The sequence below is a fragment of the Myxocyprinus asiaticus genome, chromosome 23 (assembly GCF_019703515.2).
Source record: "Myxocyprinus asiaticus isolate MX2 ecotype Aquarium Trade chromosome 23, UBuf_Myxa_2, whole genome shotgun sequence".
NCBI classification, from domain to species: Eukaryota; Metazoa; Chordata; class Actinopteri; order Cypriniformes; family Catostomidae; genus Myxocyprinus; species Myxocyprinus asiaticus.
Window position 1 is genome coordinate 45,795,001 of NC_059366.1, and position 22,182 is coordinate 45,817,182.

General features: G+C 41.9%; 1 protein-coding gene across 3 annotated transcripts in view; it reads right to left on the reverse strand.

The window, feature by feature from the left end:
• LOC127414355 (kinase non-catalytic C-lobe domain-containing protein 1) overlaps positions 1-22,182 on the reverse strand; it is a 79,663-nt gene that overhangs the window by 35,125 nt on the left and 22,356 nt on the right. For all 3 annotated transcript variants that reach the window (XM_051652328.1, XM_051652327.1, XM_051652324.1), the window contains 8 exons: positions 9,053-9,114; positions 8,798-8,956; positions 7,606-7,683; positions 7,089-7,179; positions 6,735-6,927; positions 4,384-5,051; positions 3,278-3,416; positions 614-939 (listed from right to left, as the gene is read on the reverse strand). In XM_051652328.1, the coding sequence (XP_051508288.1) occupies positions 614-939; positions 3,278-3,416; positions 4,384-5,051; positions 6,735-6,927; positions 7,089-7,179; positions 7,606-7,683; positions 8,798-8,956; positions 9,053-9,114 (1,716 nt within the window). The remainder of the gene's footprint in view (positions 1-613; positions 940-3,277; positions 3,417-4,383; positions 5,052-6,734; positions 6,928-7,088; positions 7,180-7,605; positions 7,684-8,797; positions 8,957-9,052; positions 9,115-22,182) is intronic.

A 22,182-nucleotide genomic window follows, 5' to 3' on the forward strand; every position in this document is an offset into this window, starting at 1 on the left:
TGTTTCATACCAGAAAGGAGTCAGATCTGAATGTAAGCTTGCAGTGGACTGTGGAAGACTACTCTCCTCCTGAAACACTGCCGAAACACACTTTTGAGGAGGCTTTTTGACCGGGATTTGGAGACTGAAGGTCAAGTTCACCCTCCAGAACATGAACACATATCCCAATGGGAACAATTCTTTATTACATTAAAATTAATCAGCATTAAATTACTGGGGGGTATAAACATGGAATTCCAGGTGAAGAACTACACTACCCATGATCCTGAAGAGAAAGATCCACCAATCAGAGAATCACGTTGAATAAAGTGCACTAAAAGAGCTCTGCAGCGACTCACACTCCCATGATGCACTGTGAATGACGCAATCGAGTCGCTCTCCCCACACTCTCAAACTACTTACTGTATATATTTGTATTTATCTGAATATTTTACAGTAAAATGTATGACATTTTGATGAAAGATGACAAAGACAAACATGTTTTCTTTGGAATCATGTGCACTGATGAATCACGCACAATAAGACCAGGAGTATGTATTAAGAAAGTAAATAGAGTCAGTTTTGATTTCAAGTTGATGGTAACGACTCGTCAGGGACAACAGGGGCATCCTACCTTTGCTGACATACTGGGGTTCCTCTGATCTCACTTCCTGTGTCTCTCCTCTCCAAAGCACCGTTCTGGTGTCAAACTCAGTCTCCTTAAGCTCAAGTTTGTCTTCTGTCTCTCTGTTTTTGAATAAGTCCAATTTGATTAGTTCTTTCTTTATCTCGTTCTGCTTGTTTTCATCTGGCGTTGGTTGATCTAAAGGCTGAGAGGAGCAGAGGTTTGTATTGTGGTCAAGATGACTGTTTTCCTGACTGGAATAACTCCGTCTGGCACGCTGCAGTGATACTGTTGCCCTTTTCACTGGCTCTGAGGAGAGCTGTTGATCAGAGACTCTGACAGAGAGAGAGAGAGAGAGAGAGAGACATGATAACAACAAAGATCTGTGAGACAGAACATTAAACCGCTCAAAACAACTAAGCAAATCCAATCAGTGGACAAAAACAGCACAGTGCATTCCAAGCCCTCAGAAGAGACCACAAACAAATTAACACACTGCCAAAAATAAATAAATAAATAAATAAAAATAACATCCTTAAAACAAGATACATTTACTCTTGGGAAATATTGCACACATTATTTACAGTATTTATCTTGAATGTTTCTCGTTTAAGCATAAATCTTACATAATTTAGTAAGGTTCATGCTTAAAAATAAAATAAAATAAATAAATACAATTTTGGAAATGGTTTTAAGGACTATTATATAATATTATATTATATTTATTGAATATTATAAAATATGCATTTTATATTATATTATATTATTTTATTTTTTAAAGAATGTTTAGATATTTTTCCAAGAAAAGAAGACAAAATAACTGATTAAGATTTTTTTTTATTTATTTTTTTAGTGTAGACAGAAAGCATGAAAACTGCATGAACACAATTTAGTAAAGTTCAAAAATCATTTGGAAATGGTTTTAAGGATTATTATATTATATTACATTATATTATATTATATTTATTGAATATTTTAAAATATGCATATTATATTATATAATATGTTTTAAGGACGTTTCGATATTTTTCGCAGAAAAGAAGACGAAATAACTGATTATGTTTTTTTTTTTTTTTTTTGCAGTATAGACACACTAAGCACGAACACTGCCAAAAAAAACAAACACTTTTTCTTACAGAGTATTTTCTCTTCTTTTCCATTAGGAATATGTAAACATTCTTAAAACAGATACATTTACTTGAAAGCAGATAGATATTTTGTCTGGTTTTCAGAGAAATCTAACAAAATGTATTAATGTCAATGCTTATAACAAGAAAAAAGTTATTTGCCAGTAGGGTAAGAAAAGAACTTGATTCAGACAGAAAACAAGTTTATTTTTCTTATAATATCTTATAAATGCTTAATAAGCATTTTTTTTTTTTGTAGATATTTTTATTGAAAAGCAAGACAAAAATACTAAGTAAGAAAAAAAATTTGTTGTTGCAATGAACAAACCATCAGATAATGTACACAAACTACTAAACCAGTAAAAAACCTGTTATTTATCTCAAAACTACCTACCATAAAATTGCAAAACAGTTCCTTTATGCTTCAAAAAACCCACTGTGAGTTCTGAATCAATGCTTCTTTTGATCTGAGCCTGATTCCAGACCAGCTGAAGTTCAGTGTCATGGCGAAACCTCCAGCACCTGCAGTCTCCACCTGTCGCAATACCTGCGTTGCTGTTTTAACCCTTCAGACAGCATGCCCTCATGCAGCAAGAACTCGTTCCCTTCAGACTCATTTCACGCTCTGTTTCCCTCACAGCGTCGGCTCTGACACTTACAGCATGTGATCCGGCCATGAGAAAGAGCCGATTGTGTCTATAAACAACAGCGCCTCATATCTCTCTGCTTTCATGTGACGACGCAGATGAGAAAGGTCAGAAATGAGTGTTATTGGTGTCCCTACCCTTGAGGACACACATACACTGCAAAAATAATTTTCTCTCTTGTTTTCCGGTAAACATCCTTAAATCAAGTTAAATTTATTTAAGAAGCAAAATTGTGTAAGATCCTACGACTTCCAATTGTGTAAGATCTTCCACAATTTTCCTCCTCAAGAACATTTGCTTTGCTTTAAGGATGTAGATTTATTTTTCTGAAAAATGAGACAAACGTGGATTAAGAACATGGCTGCTCCTTCACAGCGGACTGATCTCGCTGGAGACGACTTAAGTGTTTCCTCAAGCACTCTGAAATGTCCACTTGAGCCGGATCTGTTTCCATAGGGACCTTTCTGCATGTAAAATGCCCAACCACAAGGAGGAAAAGAGCTTTTTGAAATTATTATTGTGCCTTGAATGTTGATGATATGAGAAGTGGAAATGTGTGTGTCTTGAGGGTGTATTGTGATGGTCTCATGTGACTAAAATTCTAATTAAAGCCACAAGATATTGTCCATTTTGATCTTTCAGAAAAACCCCAAAACAAACCTAACTGAAATTTCTCTGGCAGATGATAAAACAAAGTTACATTGCGTGAGGGACCCAAGCCGACTCTGATGACTTTGACCCAGAACTTAGCAATCACATGTCAATGTGCTACAACCACCTAGGACACCCTAGCATTGTGGTGGTGGTGACACTCATATTTGAGATCAAGAGAATAAAGAAATCTCCACAAATGGAGTGTTACATGTCAGGGTTTATAGTTACTCATTTCTGATACTCACAGATGACATGAATGCTGGTTAATTATACAGTGTAGATCACACAGCAGCTTCTGCTTCCAGTACAGATCACAGAACTTCTCTGTTATTGCTCGACAGAAGGTCTCAAACTGGAGGTCCTTTAATGTGAAGATGTATTCTCCTAGAAACAAACAAACCATCAGTGCAAAATAAAGGCATATTCAACACAGTCTTCAGCTCTTGTCTTCCAGTTACAAAAATGATGAAGACAATTCTAAAGGTAAATGAGAAAATATGTTGCCCCCTCTTACATAGACTTCATGGTTTTTGAAATAGTCCTCATGTTCATATAATCATTGGGAATGATGAATATACAGTTAATATAGAATTCAACTAATGTGCGATCACAGGTGCATATATCTGTTTTTTTACAATACCTTCAAACGAGGCTCAACCAATCAGCAACTTTTTGTTTTACAAGAACAGTTCAAAATTTCCTCTTCAAACATATTTCTAACTTTTCAGTGAGTCCAAATGAAACAGAACTAAACTAAAAAACTTAACAAAAGAACTAAACAAATTGAAACAACAAACTAAACAAAACATGAAACAAAAAACAAAACAACCAAACTAAACCAATACAAAACTAAAAACTAAAAAATTATACCAAAAAATAAAAAAACACAAGAAAACAAAATAAAATACCCCCCCCAAAAAATAAAATAAACCAAAACAAAACATAAAATGAAACCAAAACAAAACAAAATGAAACGAAACAAAATAAAACAAAAATTAAAAAAACAAAGCAAAAAGAAACAAAGCAAAAGTAAGAAACAAAACAAAATTAAATAATAATAATAATAATAATAATAATAATAAACTAAACGAAATAAAATAAAATGAAAAACTAAACAAAAATTGAAATAACCAAACTAAACAAAAAACAAAACAAAAAACGTATACCAAAAAAAAAAAAAAAACAAACAAAAACATTACAGCCAAACTAAAACAAAACAGAAGGAACCCAAAAAGAAACAAAACTAAAACAAATAACGAAACAAAATAAAACTAAATCAAAGCAAAAAAGAAACAAAGTAAAAACAAAACAAAATAAATAAAAAAATAAAAACGAAACAAAAAACAGTTACCCATAGCCAGATCTTCCACTCCATTGTCCAGGTAGCCATCAAAGGCAAACTCCTCTTTGACTAGATCAATGACCTGTTGCAAACAGGGAAATCTTTTGCATGTTGTAGACAGGGTCAGGGTGTCTTTCGCAGAGTGAGGTGCAAGTTGAACTCTCATATTTGCCCTTTGGCTTCCCTTCTCAGAGGTCACGGGCTCAGGTGACATTGCAGAGTCATCTATGCAGGTAACAGGATGTGATTCTCCTGTGTTCCCTCTCTGATTCTTAATATTGTCATCTGATATTCCAGAAGATGGTAGTTTGATTAGTTTCTTGTTTAGTGGTTCTGTTTTTAAGAGATCCAGGCCTGTGATTGGCTGAAGCACAGCAATCTGTACAGGAAGTAGGGTGAGATGGCCTGTCTGAGGGTCCTGCTGTAACAGGAAGTTGTTACAAATCCCATTAGCATGTGATAAGGTGGGGAAATCTGGATGGGTGTCGATTTCCTGATTTTTTGTTTGGGGAGTGATTGGAGGCGGAGAGGAATTAACAAGAGTCTTGCTACTGGATGATGAAGAATAGTGGTCTAAAACAGACAAATCATCCCTAAAGTCTCTCTCTTCCTGTTGTTCTGACTCTATCAGAATAGTTTCAGATGTGACGTCCTCAAGAGCGTGTCTGCTGGCAATCCTACGAAATAAATAACAAGGACAAAAAAACTAGAAAAGGGTTTCAATTATAGGGAAAACTTGTAAAAAGCCCCAGATACATATCAACGGATATCTAAAGATAATTCCCTCTCTCTCTAGACTACACAGTAAAACCTTATTCCTAACGGAGAAATATAATCATTTTTATGAAAACTGGCTCTCCCCTTTTCTCCCCAATTTGGAATGCCCAATTCCCAATGCGCTGTAGGTCCTTGTGGTGGTGTAGTGACTCGCCTCATTCCGGGTGGCGGAAGACGAATCTCAGTTGCCTCCGCATCTGAGACCGTCAATCCGCGCATCTTATCACGTGGCTTGTTAAGTGCGTTACCGTGGAGACGTAGTGCGCGTGGAGGCCCATGCTATTCTCCGCAGCATCCACACACAACTCACCACGCCCAACCGAGAGCGAGAACCACATTATAGCGACCACGAGGAGGTTACCCCATGTGACTCTACCCTCCCTAGCAACCGGTCCAATTTGGTTGCTTAGGAGACCTGGCTGGAATCACTCAGCACACCCTGGATTCAAACTCGCGACTCCAGGTGTGGTAGTCAACATCAATACTCGCTGAGCTACCCAGGCCCCCGAAAATTGGCTGATTTGAAGAATTATCAACATGGCCTGTGCAATTCTGGGACGTTCAAAATCGCAAGCACTCATCCTTATACAGGCCTGAAATGGTCATGGTCACCATGATTCTGACTGGTCAAAAGAAGGAGAGCATGAACTGATAAGGTTGTCAAATTAAAACTCGAAATTTGAATATCTGTTGCATTTAAAATAAAGTTGCACATTTGAATGCAAAAACTGTGCATTTGAATTGTAGATGTGTGCCAAGCACTGACAATGAATGTCTCTCGTACCACAAGGGGTTGTTCACAGAAAACCATATTTGACCACAAGAGAACTATGTTTTTAAATGCTGTGTAAGGTTAAAAGAATGTCAACTTTTTAAAGAGGAGTTTTGAGGCCCCTAAGCAGTGCATTTAAAAATGCTCTGCCAAGTTGAAAGGACTTATTATTAAAAATCTGAATAAGTCAATATCAGTCTGTTTCAATTGGATACATGAATATCTGAGTTTAACTGAGTTCAACAAAACACCACTACCACCTGGAAGCATTACTACCCTTCATGCAACTGTAATTAATGATAAACACCATGGTACTGCTGGTATTTTAAAGCTTGAGTACCGTGGCCTCTGTATATCGTGCAACACTAAATTTACATAGAATTGTCTATTTAATTATTTATTTTCTTATTTTACTTTTTTGATTAAGATTTGAGAATATGGACTGGCTAAAAATCCTTTGATTTAATAATTTTATGCAGTATAGTTTAAAATGGAATGCATTTTTGTTATGCATTTTTTTTCGCAATTATTCAATATAACATTGTGCAGTTTGGTTTGTATTTTTATTTTTTGCGCCCTCTTGTGGACTTCCGGTGATCACTAATGTCCTGTAGCTTTCCCTTGACTGAAATAATGTCTTTAAAATTTGAATATAATTGAAATTTTGGTAACATTTAAGCGAACAATTCAAATTTAGTTTCTCTGGCATTTTCAGTTAGCTCTACTGACTGAAGCTCAAGCTTGTGTTTACTTCCAAGTCTGAAAAGATCATTAAACAAAACAGAAATCATATCTCCTTTAAAAGACCTACCGCTCAGATTCGGGAACAGTTGGGGTGTTTTTATGAAGGAGCTCCTCTTGAGTCAGTATTATGGGGCTGAAGTGTGTCGCAGGAGAGCTGAAGGCCTCAGGCAGGTTGATGAAGGTGGAGGACACGGGGTAAATATGAGGAACCGGACCGGCTACAGGGGCAAATTTGCCCTCACTTGCCAACGGGACAAAACCTGAGAGAATCAAAACAACACGAGCAAACAAACCTGCATAATAATACCGAACAAACACAAGGTCCATAAACATTCGAGTTTGAAGAATCATAACCAGGATTATTTAACCTTACTGTTAAAAGTGCAATTTGAGAGAATGAGAGTATGTGATTCAATTGCACCTCGCTTAACTTCTCCCAAGTGTGGATCAGGAGGACTTTCAGCACACTCAGGAGAAGACGGTTCCTCGTTTGCTCTATTCCCGACGAAAGCCTTCAATGAAAATGGAACTTGCAATGAGAAACTTGCTGACTAAAGTTCATGCATTAAGACAGAATAGAGATACAGAAGAGCGTTTGGACAAGGGGAGATTTACAGTATACTGAAATATATAAATAGCTTCCAAATAATATTCAAAAGATGTGTAAATTGAATAGAAATGACTCTAAATCGGCAGGTGCCCACAAGGGCGTCTGTTTCATTTCACTGGCATGTTTAATGTGGGATGAGGAAGTGCACGCCACATTTAAAGTACACAATTTACACAGAAGGGAAGAGGAGAGTAAACTGCACTGAGAACTCACTAAATTGGAAAGATAACAGGATGAATAAACTCCTGCGTGACGCTCGCTATCATGAGACTTGCATGTTCGGAGATCTTCCAAATGAAGTGTCTGGAGAGATGATGTGAAGGTTTACCTGCTGAACTCTTGTGATGAGTTGTGTCCACACCGTCTCTGCATTAGTACCCTGACGGGCGAGGTAGTCACGGCAACACTAAATTTGAACAGCACACATAAACCACATTAACACCGGATACACAGCGTACATAACGTGGTACATATGTTACCAGCTACAACAGCAAAAAACAGAGTATTTCTATGGCTGAATCACAATTGGTCATAAGAAACAGAAGATGCATTCATTACATTAGCTCATCATAATTAATGAGATAAATGGGTGAATGTCATGAAGAAATGTCCAGGTAACATTTCACACCAAAAACAAAAAGAAATAAGAAATAATAATTTGCATAAAGAAAATGAAGCCAATTTTTTGGATTAAGATTTGCTTTTTGACATTATTTTCATGTCAATTAAGCAAATTTGAACCCCAATTTCTATATTTCTTGCATACTATAAAGCAAAAAAATGCAGTTCACATTATTACCATACAGTAATGAAAATCATCCTGTTTGGAAACTATTTATACATATATGGGTGTTTCTTCAACTTCAGGCACTTTTATGTCCCAGGGGTTGATTTTTTATTTAAATGAACAGTCTCATTAAAACTAAATTGAAAACATTTCACCAGGCCTGCATCATTTATTTTCGGTACTTTTCAAATGTCTTTTATGTACAGATTTGATTATTTTAGCCTCGTCCCAGACCCAGATTTTCAATATTAAACTATGAAAATATTTTATAAAAAAATCTACAATTATTACGTTTAAAACTATGATCAAACTATGAGTGAAATAATTAAACCATTTGAATAATTATTGCATAAAAATGATTTCTATCAATTTAAAAAATATATATGACTGTCCCACATAAAATAATAGGCAATTTTTTTCCGTATAAAATTATTATGAGATTGTTTTCGCATTATCGTGGGCTACTGACAATTGGGGAGAGGAAACAATGAAAATTGTCACATTTTAATGCTCCTTAAAATTGGCTTAATTTTCTTGGTGCAATATATATATATATAATTATTTTTCTTACTAGCTCTTACAGTATATTATTGTAATAATTCTTACTTTATTTTTTCTTCTTTAGATTTTGGGTTTAAATATTACCTAGACATTTCTTGTCATTTTTTATTAGATTCACCAATTTGACAAAAAGTGATCATGTTACATAGATTCTAATTCTATTCTCAAGCACCTTTTTCGCCATTTCAATAGATGGTCTTTCGATCGGTGTTCGTTTGGCCATCTCTAGCAGAAGTCTCTTGAGTTTTCTCGGCATAGCCAGTTTTTGATTTACAGACAAATGAAACTTGGCTGTAGCCCAGAGGATCGCAGCGATCCCGTACACACATGCCTGGAGATGAGTGAAAACTTACTGTAAAAACACATTTATATGAATGGACAAAACCATGTAACTACAGAGTAGAAAGTGGTTGCCATAGTGACAAACCTTTTCCGTCACAATTCCGTGCTCTTGAAATTCAGGAGCCAAGAAAAATACATCACAGGAAGCTGTGAAGGACAACAGGAATGGAAATTTGTGAAATATGAACAATAATATTAATAATAGCTAAAATTGTACTTTTTCTGAAGAAAACATAGAAGTGTTTGCCCATGCAAAACTCACTGTTGCAATGCTAGAGTGTTATGGGCAGTTGCCAGGGCATTGCTATGCAGTTGCTAAGGTGTTCTGAGTGTTTTGAGTGCATTACTATGAGGTTGTAAGGGCATCGGAATAGCATAGGATTCATAGACAATTGGAAGTTTTTGGGGAAGATCTGACCTGCTAAAGAGAGGTGCCGCTCTCCTTTCTAGTAATATGGCTCATAGTCTTAATAATGATAGTATTTGACTAACTGGGGTCCAGGTCAGGAAGCAGACAAACTGGCTAATCCGAACATCTACTAGCTGCCTTGAGACATCACACAGATCACATAAACTACAACACATAGAGACTGTATCACCTAGATATCTCATAGAGACCGTGTCTTTTCCCCGAACCACCAAACACAAAACCCTCATTAAGTCATTTAGAAAAAATTTGATTGATGTCAAACTTGAAAATAACAAAAAGTAACCTGAAGATAAACATCATATAAACATTAGACCGCTTTCATCCAAATCACTAATTGTAAATTAAATAATTACAGATCATAGTTTGGATTCATTCTGTTTGACTGAAACCTGGATTAAACCAGATGAATATATTAGTGTAAATGAGTCTACTCCCTCAGGTTATTGTTATAAACATGAACCTCATCTGAAAGGTCGAGGAGGAGGTGTTGCTACAATTTACAGTGATTTTTTAAGTGTTACTCAAAGGTCTGGATATAAGTTTAATTCTTTTGGCCTGATACTGCTTAATGTGACATCGTCAGATATAAATAAAAAATATTTGTCGTCTTTTGTTCTTGCAACATTATATAGACCACCAGGGCCATATTCTGAATTAATTCGATAATTTTCTGATTTTCTTTCAGATCTAGTGGTTGCTGTGGATAGAGTTTTAATCTTCAGTGACTTCAACATCCACATAGATAACACAAATTATACACTGTGATTAGCATTTATCAATATTCTCAACTCTGTTGGGGTTAGACAAAATGTGACAGGTCCAACCCATTGCCAAAATCATATGCTAGATCTAATTTTGTCATATGGAATTGATGTTGATAATATAGAAATTCTGCCGCAGAGCAATGATATCTCAGATCATAACCTCGTCTCTTGTATGCTGCACTTAGCAAAGGTAAATCAATCTACGAAACGTTAACGTTCAGGTAGAACTATTCTTTCAACTACTAAAGATAGCTTCATTAAAAACCTTCCAGATTTGTCTCAAATACACATTACGCCAAAAAGTTCAGAAGAACTTGATGTTGTCACAGAAAATATGGATACATTCTTCTCTGGTACTCTAGATAGTGTCACCCCCTTTTGATTAAAGAAAGTTAAAGAGAAAAATCCCGCACTATGGTACATTGATCACACTCGTGCTCTAAAGAGAGCAGCTTGGAAAATGGAGTGGAAGTGGAAGAATGCAAAATTAAAGGTATTTCGCAGTGCATGAAACTCATAGAAAATAACCACAACAATTCTAGATGTTTATTCAGTACTGTGGCTAAATTGGTTAGGAATAAAACTTCAGCTGAACCAGATATTCCGTCACAACATAGTAGTAATGACTTTATGAATTTATTTACTGATAAAATCGAAATCATAAAAAACAAAATTGGAATTACGCATCCGTCAGCCACAGCACTCCAGAAGACTAAAATTATTCCCTACAAGCAACTTCAATCCTTCACTGTTATAGATTAGGAAGGACAAAAATGATCAAAACATCAAAATCAACAACATGTAGGTTAGACCCAATACCAACTAAATTTCTAAAAGTGGAATTCCTCAATATACTTAGGGAATATTCCAAGAAACTTTAAACTGGCAGTTATCAAACCGCCTATCAAGAAATCACAGCTTTATCTAGGAGTATTGGCTAATTATTGACCGATTTCAAATCACCCATTTATGTCGAAAATACTAGAAAATGCAGTGTCCTCCCAACTGTTAATTTTTATAGAGAAATGGTATATATGAAGAATTTCAGTCAGGATTTAGGCCTCATCATAGTACAGAGATTACACTTATCAGAGTTACAAATGACTTGCTCTTACAATCTGATCCCAGCTGCATTTCTTTTCTAGTGCTTTTAGATCTTAGTGCTGCCTTCGACACCATTGATCATGGCATTCTCTTGGATAGGCTTGGGAATTATGTTGGCATTTGTGGACAGGCATTTGCTTGGTTTAGGTCCTATGTCTCTGACCACTGCCACTTTGTCTATGTAAATGAGGAACTGTCAAATTAAAGTTAAGTATGGAGTGCCACAGGGATCAGTTTTAGGGCCTCTGCTTTTCTCCCTATATATGCTCCCCTGAATTAGTTTTCACTGTTATGCTGATGATACCCAACTTTATATTTCTTAGAAACTCAACGAAAACTTACAATTTTCCAAATTTACTGAGTATATAAATGATAACAAAGAGTGGATGGATAGAAATTTCCTTCTACTCAATTCCGATAAAACAAAAGTACTAATTATTTTAACAAAAACCTCAAAAAATAAGCACTAAGATACAATCTGACTCTTAATAAATGATAAATATGTTTATTTTCTATAGCACATTTCTACAAACTCAAGGTCGCTTTACAAGTAGCAAGCATATATACAAATTTTTGTTTTTTTAGAGAAGAACAACAGATCAATGAAGAGTCAGAATGACATAGGGCAAAGAGATATGTTTTGAGGTTAGTTTTGAAATCATGTATGGTGTTGAGATCATGGAGGGATTGTGGGATAGAGTTCCATAATGTTGGAGCAGTAGTGCTAAAAGCCCTGCACCCAGATATGTTAGCTTGTAATGTGGGATGAGTAGTAAACCAGAGTCAGAGGACCTGAGTGAGCGAGATGGTGTGTAGGGATGAATAAGATTTGATATGTATGGAGGGGAAAGACCATGCAGAGCTTTAAATGTAGTGTGGAGTAATTTATACTGAATGTGGTAAGAGACAGGTAGCCAGTGCAGTCTACGTAAAATGGGGGTGATCTGAGAAGATTTCTTGGAATAAGTGAGAACCCGAGCTGCAGAATCCTCAATGTATTGTAGTTTATTGATTGTTTTGATGGGGAGACCAGAAAAGGGGCATTACAGTAGTCAAGTCGTGAAGTGATGAAAGCGTGAACAAGAGTCTCTGCATCTTTTATATTGAGAATGGGGTGAAGTTTGGCAATGTTCAGAGGTGAAAGAAAGCAGCTTTTCTGAGAGAAGAGATGTGAGGGAGGAAGGAGAGTGAAGAATAAAAAATAATTCCGAGGTTTCTGACTGCAGAGGAGGGTCTGACCAGGACACCATCAATATCAACAGACTGATCAGAGTGGCGAGATGTAAGATTTGTGGAACCATCTAAAAGTTCATCAGTTATGTCAGTGTTAAGTTTGAGAAAATTATTGGTCATCCAGGTATCGATGTCATTGATACATGTAGAAAAGGAGCTTGTGGGGAAGAGGGCAGTGGGTTTTGAACTGATATAAAGCTGTGTTATCATCATAACAGTAAAAGTTGAGTCTATGCCGGTGGATGATGTGACCCAGGGAAAGCATGTTAGTGATGAAGAGCAGTGGACCAAGAACAGAACTCTGAGGGACACCTTGAGAAACAGGAGCTGTGACTGAGTTACAAGGTGGATGTCCTGCAGGTTTAATATATAAACTTCAGTTGGTTCAAAATGCAGCAGCAAGAGTGCTGACTAGAACCAAGAAATACGATCATATCACCATTTTATCGGCGTTACTTTGGCTACCTGTTAAGTTTCTTATTAATTTTAAAATTCTGTTAATACTTACAAAGCTTTGAATGGTCTAGCTCCAAAGTACTTAAGTGACCTTCTACCACGCTATAATCCATCATGTTCATTACGATATGTTAACAATACAGGGAATATCAAAATCCACAAAAGGAGGGAGATCATTTTCATATTTGGCTCCTAAACTATGGAATAGTTTTACTAGCAGTGTTCGGAACTCAGACACACTCTCTCAGTTTAAATCTAGATTAAAGACTTATCTATTCAGCCAGGAATACACCTAATTTATCCCTCAATTCATAGTTATGCTGCTTTAGTTATGTCTGCCGGAAACGAAAACAATTCTCTTATTCTTTAACCCTGTTTTAATTTGAATGGCATCTACACTAATTTTATTCTATTTCTTTCACTGTCAAAACCTCTGTATTATATCAGAGGTTACCAGAGCCTGCCAGATCCATCTCCGGTCCTGCCCGATGTCTGACTCCCACTGTGTCACTGAGTGATGATGACCAACTGCAGCATGTGCCAACCAGACTTCTCTTCAGTCTATAAAGACAGACTTCACAGAGGATGAATTGATGCAAACTCAAAGATATGGGATTCTTCATGAGCCACTGTCTGAAGCATAGGCTCAGGATGGAGTTCATTAAAATGACCTGCCATAAGCTTCCAGCCAGACTGTGATGCTCCTCACTGAATGATACCTATATCAACTTGATCAAAGGAGAGACAACACTCTCTTAAACTACATAGAAAACATAAATAACTAACATTGGCATTATATTCATGATGGTGCCGCAGATGGATGCCTTGGTGTGGAGCGCTCCTATTGTTTTGTTGTTTTTGTTTGTTTGTCCTGTGTTTAGTAATCTTTTTCCAGTCAGTTTTACCAGAGACATACTGCTGAACATTCAACTGCTTATACCAGACAGTCAGGGGTTTTTGAATATTCAGACATTTTGCTAGACATTTTAGTTGGAGGCACGGCTTTGTTGTTCAGGAGACGCAGGTGAGGAAGACGAGCTGGTGCGCTGGTCAAACTCCGTCGGCAGGGCTTTCGAACAACGCTGCCGAGCATTCATCTTGCGAATCTCCACTCTCTTCCTAACAAAACGGAAGAACTACATCTCCTCACCTGCACAAACAAGGACTTTTCAACCTCTGCTGCCTTGTGCTTCACAGAAACCTGGCTGAGTGAAGCCATTCCAGACAGTGCGTTACATCTGCCGGGCTTCCAACTGTTCAGAGCAGATCGCGTCGCGTAGTTAATGGGGAAAACGAGAGGCGGTGGAACATGTTTTTACATCAATGAAAGATGGTGTACAGATGTAACAACGTTAAAGAGGATGTGCTGTCCTAATTTGGAAGCGCTCTTTATTAACTGTAAGCCTTTCTACTCGCTGCAGGAGTTTTCCTCGTTTATTCTGGTGAGTGTGTATATCACGCCAAACGCGTGTTTGAATGCGGCGCTGCATCAGCTGGCTGATCAAATCACAGACACGGAACAACAATACCTGGACTCAGTTATTATTATTCTTGGGGATTTTAACAAAGAAAATCTCACACGTGAACTGCCCAAATACAAACAGCACATTACATGCCCCACCAGAGACAGGAACATACTGGATCATTGATACACAACAATAAAGTATGCATATCGCTCTGTCCCTAGAGCAGCTTTGGGACTCTCTGATCACTGTCTGGTTCATCTTCTTCCAACCTACAGGCAGAAATTAAAATCAGCCAAGCCAGTAGTAAGGACTGTAAAGAGATGGACAAATGAAGCAGAGCGGGAACTACAAGCCTGCTTCGATTGCACGGATTGGAGTGTTTTTGAGGCTGCAGCCACAGACCTGGACGAGCTCACAGATACTGTTACATCATATATCAGTTTCTGTGAGGATATGTGCATTCCTACTAGGACTTAGTTAAAGTTTAACAATGACAAACTGTGGTTTACAGCAGAGCTCAGGCAGCTTCGTCAGGCCAAAGAGGATGCTTACAGGGGTGGGGATAAAGTCTTGTACAATCAGGCCAGGAACATACTGAACAAGGAAACCAGAGTGGCTAAAATAAGATACTCTGAGAAGCTGAAAAACAAGTTTTCAGCTAACGACCCTGCATCAGTGTGGAGTGGCATGAAACAACTCACAAATTACAGGACTCCTACCCCCAACCCTGTGGTGGACCAACAACTGGCTGACGAACTGAATGTGTTCTACTGCAGATTTGAAAGGCCCAATCTCATACCCCACACCCACTCTGACCTTCACTTCACACAAACACCAACACCTCCTGCAAACCCCCCTCCCCCCTCCTACTACTCAACCTGCACTTAAGATCTGTGAAGATGATGTGAGCCGCATCTTTCGGAAACAAAAGACGAGGAAAGCTTCAGGCTCAGATGGCGTCTCACCAGCGTGTCTTCGATCCTGTGCTAACCAGCTGGCCCCCATCTTCACATAGATCTTCAATAGATCACTGGAGCAGTGTGAAGTCCCATGCTGCTTCAAACACTCAATCATTATTCCTGTCCCAAAGAAACCAAAAATCACAGGACTTAATGAGTACAGACCTGTCACCCTGACGTCTGTGGTCATGAAATCATTTGAGAGACTGGTGTTGGCCCACCTGAAGAACACCCCAACACTGACCCCCCTCACCATTCTAAACAGCACTGTCATTCAGGTTCCTGGGCACTACCATCTCACAGGACCTGAAGTGAGAGACACACATTGACTCCATTGTGAAAAAGGCCCAGCAGAGGTTTTTCAATTTGCTTATCGAAAAAGGCCCAGCAGAGATTTTCAATTTGCTTATCGAGCAAACAGGTCTGTGGATGATGCAGTCAACATGGGATTGCATCATATCCTGCAACATCTGGACAGACCAGGGACATATGCAAGGATCCTTTTTGTGGACTTCAGTTCGGCTTTCAACACCATCATCCCAGCTATACTCCAGAATAAATTACACCAACTCCCTGTTCCCATGTCTATCTGTCAGTGGATTACCAGCTTTCTGACGGACAGGCAGCAGCTATTGAGACAGGGGAACTCACTTCCAGCACCTGTACAATCAGCACTGGTGCCCCCCAGGGATGTGTGCTCTCCCCACTACTCTTCTAACTCTACACCAATGACTGCATCGCCAAGGACCCCTCTGTCAAGCTCCTGAAGTTTGCAGATGACACCACTGTCATCGGCCTCATCCGAGATGACAATGAGTCTGCATACAGAAGGGAGGTTGAACAGCTGTCTGTCTGGTGCAGTCAAAATAACCTTGAGCTGAACATGCTCAAAACAGTGGAGATGATTGTGGACTTTAGGAGGAACACCCCAACACTGACCCCCCCCCCCCCCCCCACCATTCTAAACAGCACTGTGGCAGCAGTGGAGTCATTCAGGTTCCTGGGCACTACCATCTCACAGGACCTGAAGTGGGAGACACACATTGACTCCATTGTGAAAAAGGCCCAGCAGAGGTTGTACTTCCTTCACCAGCTGAGGAAGTTCAACCTGCCACAGGCGCTGCTGATACAGTTCTACTCAGCGGTCATTGAGTCTGTCCTCTGCACTTCCATAACTGTCTGGTTTGGTTCAGCTACGAAATCAGATATCAGAAGACTACAAAGGACAATTCGGACTGCTGAGAGGATTATTGGTTGCCCCCTGCCACCCCTTCAAGAACTATACACTTCCAGAGTGAGGAAAAAGGCTGGAAAAATCACTCTGGACCCCACTCACCCTGCCCACTACCTTTTTGAACTGTTGCCTTCTGGCCGATGCTTCAGAGCTCTGAGCACCAGAACCATCAGGCACAGGAACAGTTTTTTCCCTCAGGCTATCCATCTCATGAATAATTAAATTGCCCCATTGAGCAATAACTATGTGCAATACACAGTTTAGTCTTTTTTTTAATATTTATTCAACACATTCAACCTCTTCTGACATTTCATACCTCTGAAAAAAAAAACAAACAAAAAAAAAAACATTTGCACTGTACATAACAGATTTGTATTTGCACTGTACATAACAGATGACAGATTTGTATTCGATTGCACTTCGTATGTGTATGTGTGTATGTATGTATGTGTGTGTCTGTGTGTGTGTGTGTGTGTGTGTGTGTATATGTATGTATGTGTATAACTATTTTTTATTTTTTATTATTATTGTCTTACTGCTGTTTTTGTATTGTTTTTGTATTGTTGTACACTGGAAGCTCCTGTCACCAAGTATGTATTGTATGTGTAAGCATACTTGGCAATAAAGCTCATTCTGAATCTGATTCTATATTCATTCATTTTCTATTATAGCATAATTTCATGTACAGCTGCTTTGAAACAACTCCTGTTGTGAAAAGTGCTATACAAATAAATTTGACTTGACATTTCTAAGGTGTTCTGAGTGTTTTTAGTGCATTGCTATGTGTTTACTAGAGCGTTGCAAAGGTGTTCCGAGTGGTTTTTAGCACATGCGGTTGCTTGGGTGCTCTAAGTGTTTTTAGCTCATTGCTATATGGTTGCTAGGGTGTTCTGGGTGCTTTTAGTGCATTGCTATGTGTTTACTAGGGGGTTGCGAAGGTGTTCCGAGTGGTTTTTAGCACATGCTGTTGCTTGGGTGTTCTAAGTGTTTTTAGCTCATTGCTATATGGCTGCTAGGGTGTTCCAAGTGTTTTTAGCGCATGCGGTTGCTTGAGTGTTCTTAGTGGTTTTTAGTGCATTGTTATGTGTTTGCTAGGGCGTTGCAAAGGTGTTCCGAGTGGTTTTTAGCACATGCGGTTGCTTGGGTGTTCTAAGTGTTTTTAGCTCATTGCTATATTGTTGTTAGGGTGTTCTGAGTCATTGTTAGTGCATGCCGTTGCTTAAGCATTCTGAGTTCATTTTTAGTGCATTGCTATGCAGTTACTAGGGTGTTCTGAGTGTTCCCTATCTGTCACTCACTCGACGTTGGTGTCGTTGTAGTGACACTAGGGGTCACTCTTGGGAGCCCGAGACACCTCTGGTCTTTGATAAAAGGCCAATGAAAATTGGCGAGTGGTATTTGCATGCCACTCCCCCGAACATACGGGTATAAAAGGAGCTGGTATGCAACCACTCATTCAGATTTTCTCTTCGGAGCCGAACGGTCATGCTCGCTGAGCTGAATACTACTGTTCATTCACCTGCTGGATCTGACGGCGCATTTCAGCGGCTTCTCCCTCCTCTGCACTGGTGCACTGCAGAGAATGCCCCTGGGCGCTTCGGCAGAAAAACTAGAGAGTATATTTTCTGAAAGAGCATTTTTCCCCTCTAAAAGAGTATATATTTCTCTAAAAGAGCGCACACACGGAACGTCTTTTTAAAGACGCGTCTTTTTAAAGATGCTTTTCCGATTGTGTGTTATTCCTGGTTGTGCTCGTTATCTCTCGCCTTCTAACGGTCACGATCACTGTCTTTCGTGTCTGGGCACTGCTCACGCGGAGACAGCGTTCGTGGATGGTCACGTTCTCATTGCGAGAATATGTTCATGGCAACGTTGCGGTCGCGGCTCGCCTTCGTAAGAAAGCAAGCCACCCCAGAGGCTCCCGCCTCGGTCCTTTTACCCACGGGTTTGAGGCCAGCGCGGCTAGCACTGGGGGCGATTTGGGGACCCCAATGGGACCGCCTCCGCCGGGTATCCCCCCGCGGACCTCCCATTCCCCAGCACGCTCGTCTGCCCCAATCGGGCTTCCGGGTGAGTCCGCCGGCTCGTCTCACGGCGAGTTCGACCTCTTATTCGGAGCCCGCGAAAGTGATGAGCTCTCGAGCGCAGCATCGGAGAGCGGGCTCGTCCAGTTGGAAGCCTCAGCTGGGCTCCTCCCTTCGGGGTCGATCGCCCAGTCACAGGTAAGTGCTTCGATGTCCTCGGACTCAGCACGGCCACGATGTGGTGTGGCACCTCGAGCTCTGCCCCGTCGCGAGGCCCCACCTGCCGGTACATCCGATGACGTTGTCCCTTTGGTCCCCCTTGCGCGGAACTTGGACGCATGGCTTGCGCTTTCCAGTCCGTCACGAGGGCTGGTCCGGACCGTCCGACTCGGCTGCGCGATTCACTTCGCCGGGCATCCGCCCAGGTCCAGCGGTGTCCACTTCACCTTGGTGAAAGACGGAAACGCTGCTACCTTGCGCAGAGATCGCTACCCTCCTACGGAAGGACGCGATAGAACCTGTCCCTCAAGCCGAGATGAAGAAGGGGTTTTACAGCCCCTACTTCATTGTACCGAAAAAAAGGCGGTGGGTTGCGGCCAATCTTGGACCTGCGAGTACTGAACCGGGCTTTACACAGACTCCCGTTCAAGATGCTGACGCAAAGACGCATTCTAGCGAGCGTCCGGCATCAAGATTGGTTCGCGGCGGTAGACCCAAAGGATGCGTACTTTCACATCTCGATCCTTCCTCGACACAGACCCTTCCTGTGGTTCGCGTTCGAGGGTCAGGCGTATCAGTACAAAGTCCTCCCTTTCGGCCTGTCCCTGTCTCCTCGCGTCTTTACAAAGATCGCAGAGGCTGCCCTTGCCCCGTTAAGGGAGGTGGGCATTCGCATTCTCAACTATCTCGACGACTGTCTAATCTTAGCTCACTCTCGAGACGTGTTATGCGCACACAGGAACCTGGTGCTCTCACACCTCAGCCGACTAGGGCTTCGGGTCAGCTGGGAAAAGAGCAAGCTCCTCCCGGTTCAGAGCATCTCTTTTCTCAGTTTGGAGTTGGACTCAGTCTCCTTGACGGTGCACCTTACGAACGAGCGCGCCCAGTTGGTGCTGGCCTGTTGAAGGCGTTCAAACAGAAAACAGCGGTTCCACTGAAACTTTTTCAGAGGCTCCTGGGGCATATGGCATCCTCGGCGGTGGCCACCCCGCTCGGGTTGATGCATATGAGGCCGCTTCAGCACTGGCTCCAGACTCGAGTCCCGAGACGGGCATGGCGCCACAGGACACACCGCGTGGCCATTACATCGGTCTGTCACCGTCTTTTCAGCCCTTGGACCGACCTCTCGTTTCTACGAGCAGGTGTTCCCCTAGAACTGGTCTCCAGGCGCGTCGTGGTCACAACAGACGCCTCCAAAACGGGCTGGGGCGCTGTTGGCAACGGGCACGCAGCCGCCGGCCTCTAGACGGGTCCGCGGCTGCGTTGGCACAACAACTGCCTCGAGTTACTGGCAATTCTGCTCGCCCTGCGGAGGTTCCGGCCGTTGATCCAGGGCAAGCACGTGCTAGTTTGGACAGACAGCATGGCAGCAGTAGCATATGTCAACCGCCAAGGCAGTCTGCACTCCCGCTGTATGTCACAACTCGCCCGCCGTCTCCTCCAACGGAGTTAGCAGCACCAAGTCGCTGCAAGCCACTCACATCCCGGGCAACCTCAACACTTCGGCAGACGCGCCGTAACAACAGGTTACCCTCAAGGGAGAGTGGAGACTCCACCTTCAGGTGGTCCAGCTGATTTGGAGTCGATTCGGTCAGGCACAGGTGCACCTGTTCGCCTCCCAAGAATCCTCCCACTGCCCGCTCTGGTACGCCCTCACCGAGGCCTTCCTCGGCATAGACGCGCTGGCACACAGCTGGTCCCCTGGCATTCGCAAATATGCGTTTTCCCCCAGTGAGCCTGCTCGCACAGACCCTGTGCAAGGTCAGGGAGGACGAGGAGAAGGTCATCCTGGTAAGCACCCTACTGGCCCACCCAGACGTGGTGCTCGGACCTCACGCTCCTCGTGACAGCTCCCCCCGGGCAAATTCCCCTGAGGAAGGACCTTCTTTCTCAGGGAAGGGGCGCCATCCGGCACCCGCGCCCAGACCTCTGGAATCTCCATGTCTGGACGCGGAAGACCTAAGCTGTCTCCCACCTGCGGTGGTAGACATGTTCACTCAGGCTAGGGCTCCCTCTACGAGGCGCCTGTATGCCTTTAAGTGGCGTCTGTTTGCTAAGTGGTGTTCTTCCCGTCAGGAAGACCCCCAGAGGTGCGCAGTCAGATCAGTGCTTTCCTTCCTGCAAGAGAGGTTGGAAGGGAGGCTGTCCCCTTCCACCTTGAAGGTGTACGTTGCTGCCATAGCAGCACACCACGGCGCAGTCGACGGTAAGTCCTTAGGGAAGCATGATCTGATCATCAGGTTCCTAAGAGGCACCAGGAGGCTGAATCCCTCCAGGCCGCGCCTTGTTCCCTCATCGGACCTCTGTAGTTTTTCAGGGTCTACAGAGAGCCCCCTTTGAGCTTGCAGTCAGCCGCGCTTAAGGCACTCTCCTTGAAGACTGCCCTCCTGACTGCGCTCACTTCCATCAAGAGGGTAGGTGACCTGCAAGCGTTCTCTGTCAACGAAACGTGCCTGGAGTTCGGTCCGGGCTATTCTCACGTGATCCTGAGACCCCCGACTGGGCTATGTGCCCAAGGTTCCCACCACTCCTTTTAGGGACCAGGTGGTGAACCTGCAAGCACTGCCCCAGGAGGAGGCAGACCCAGCCCTGTCGTTGCTGTGTCCGGTACACGCTTTACGCATCTATTTGGATCGCACGCAGAGCTTTAGAATCTCTGAGCAGCTCTTTGTCTGCTTTGGTGCACAGCGGAAAGGAAGCGCTGTCTCCAAGCAGAGGATCGCCCACTGGCTCATTGACGCCATTACAGTACACGCGCTAACTAAGAGCCCGGTTCTGGGGTAGGTGCTCCGCATGTGGCGGTTCCCTGAAAGGCTAACCCCATGCGATCTATATCTTCCGCTAGTTCATTTCCCTACTGGCAAACTGTGTCTTCCTTGGGCAGAGCCCCTCAGTCTCCATGTTGTAGTAACTCCTCCCCCATTGGGCAGGATCTACCTTGAAGGCTCTCCACATGGTTGGAAAGACCATGTGATGTATTCTTCCACTTAAATATCCCCCCCTCTCTTGGGGCGAGGTGTGGTCTCCGCGGTGTCCTCCCCTTGGGAGGGACACCCCCCGACTAGACCTGGCGGCCCAGTCAGATAATCCCCCTTCTTTTTTAGGGAGTGGAAAAAGAGAAGGGGAAAGAGGCCACGACTGCGTTAAGCCTGTCTCTATCTCTGGGTAGTCGACTTGTCCCCAAAAAAGGGCCGTTCGACACTCATAACTGTGTTGGGGGAGGTTACGTGTCGACCTGGTGCGCTGGCTCTGAGGCACACAGCAATTCTGCCCACCACACACCGCCAGTTCACGTAACACAGTTCAGCCTTGTGGCGTTTTGTATA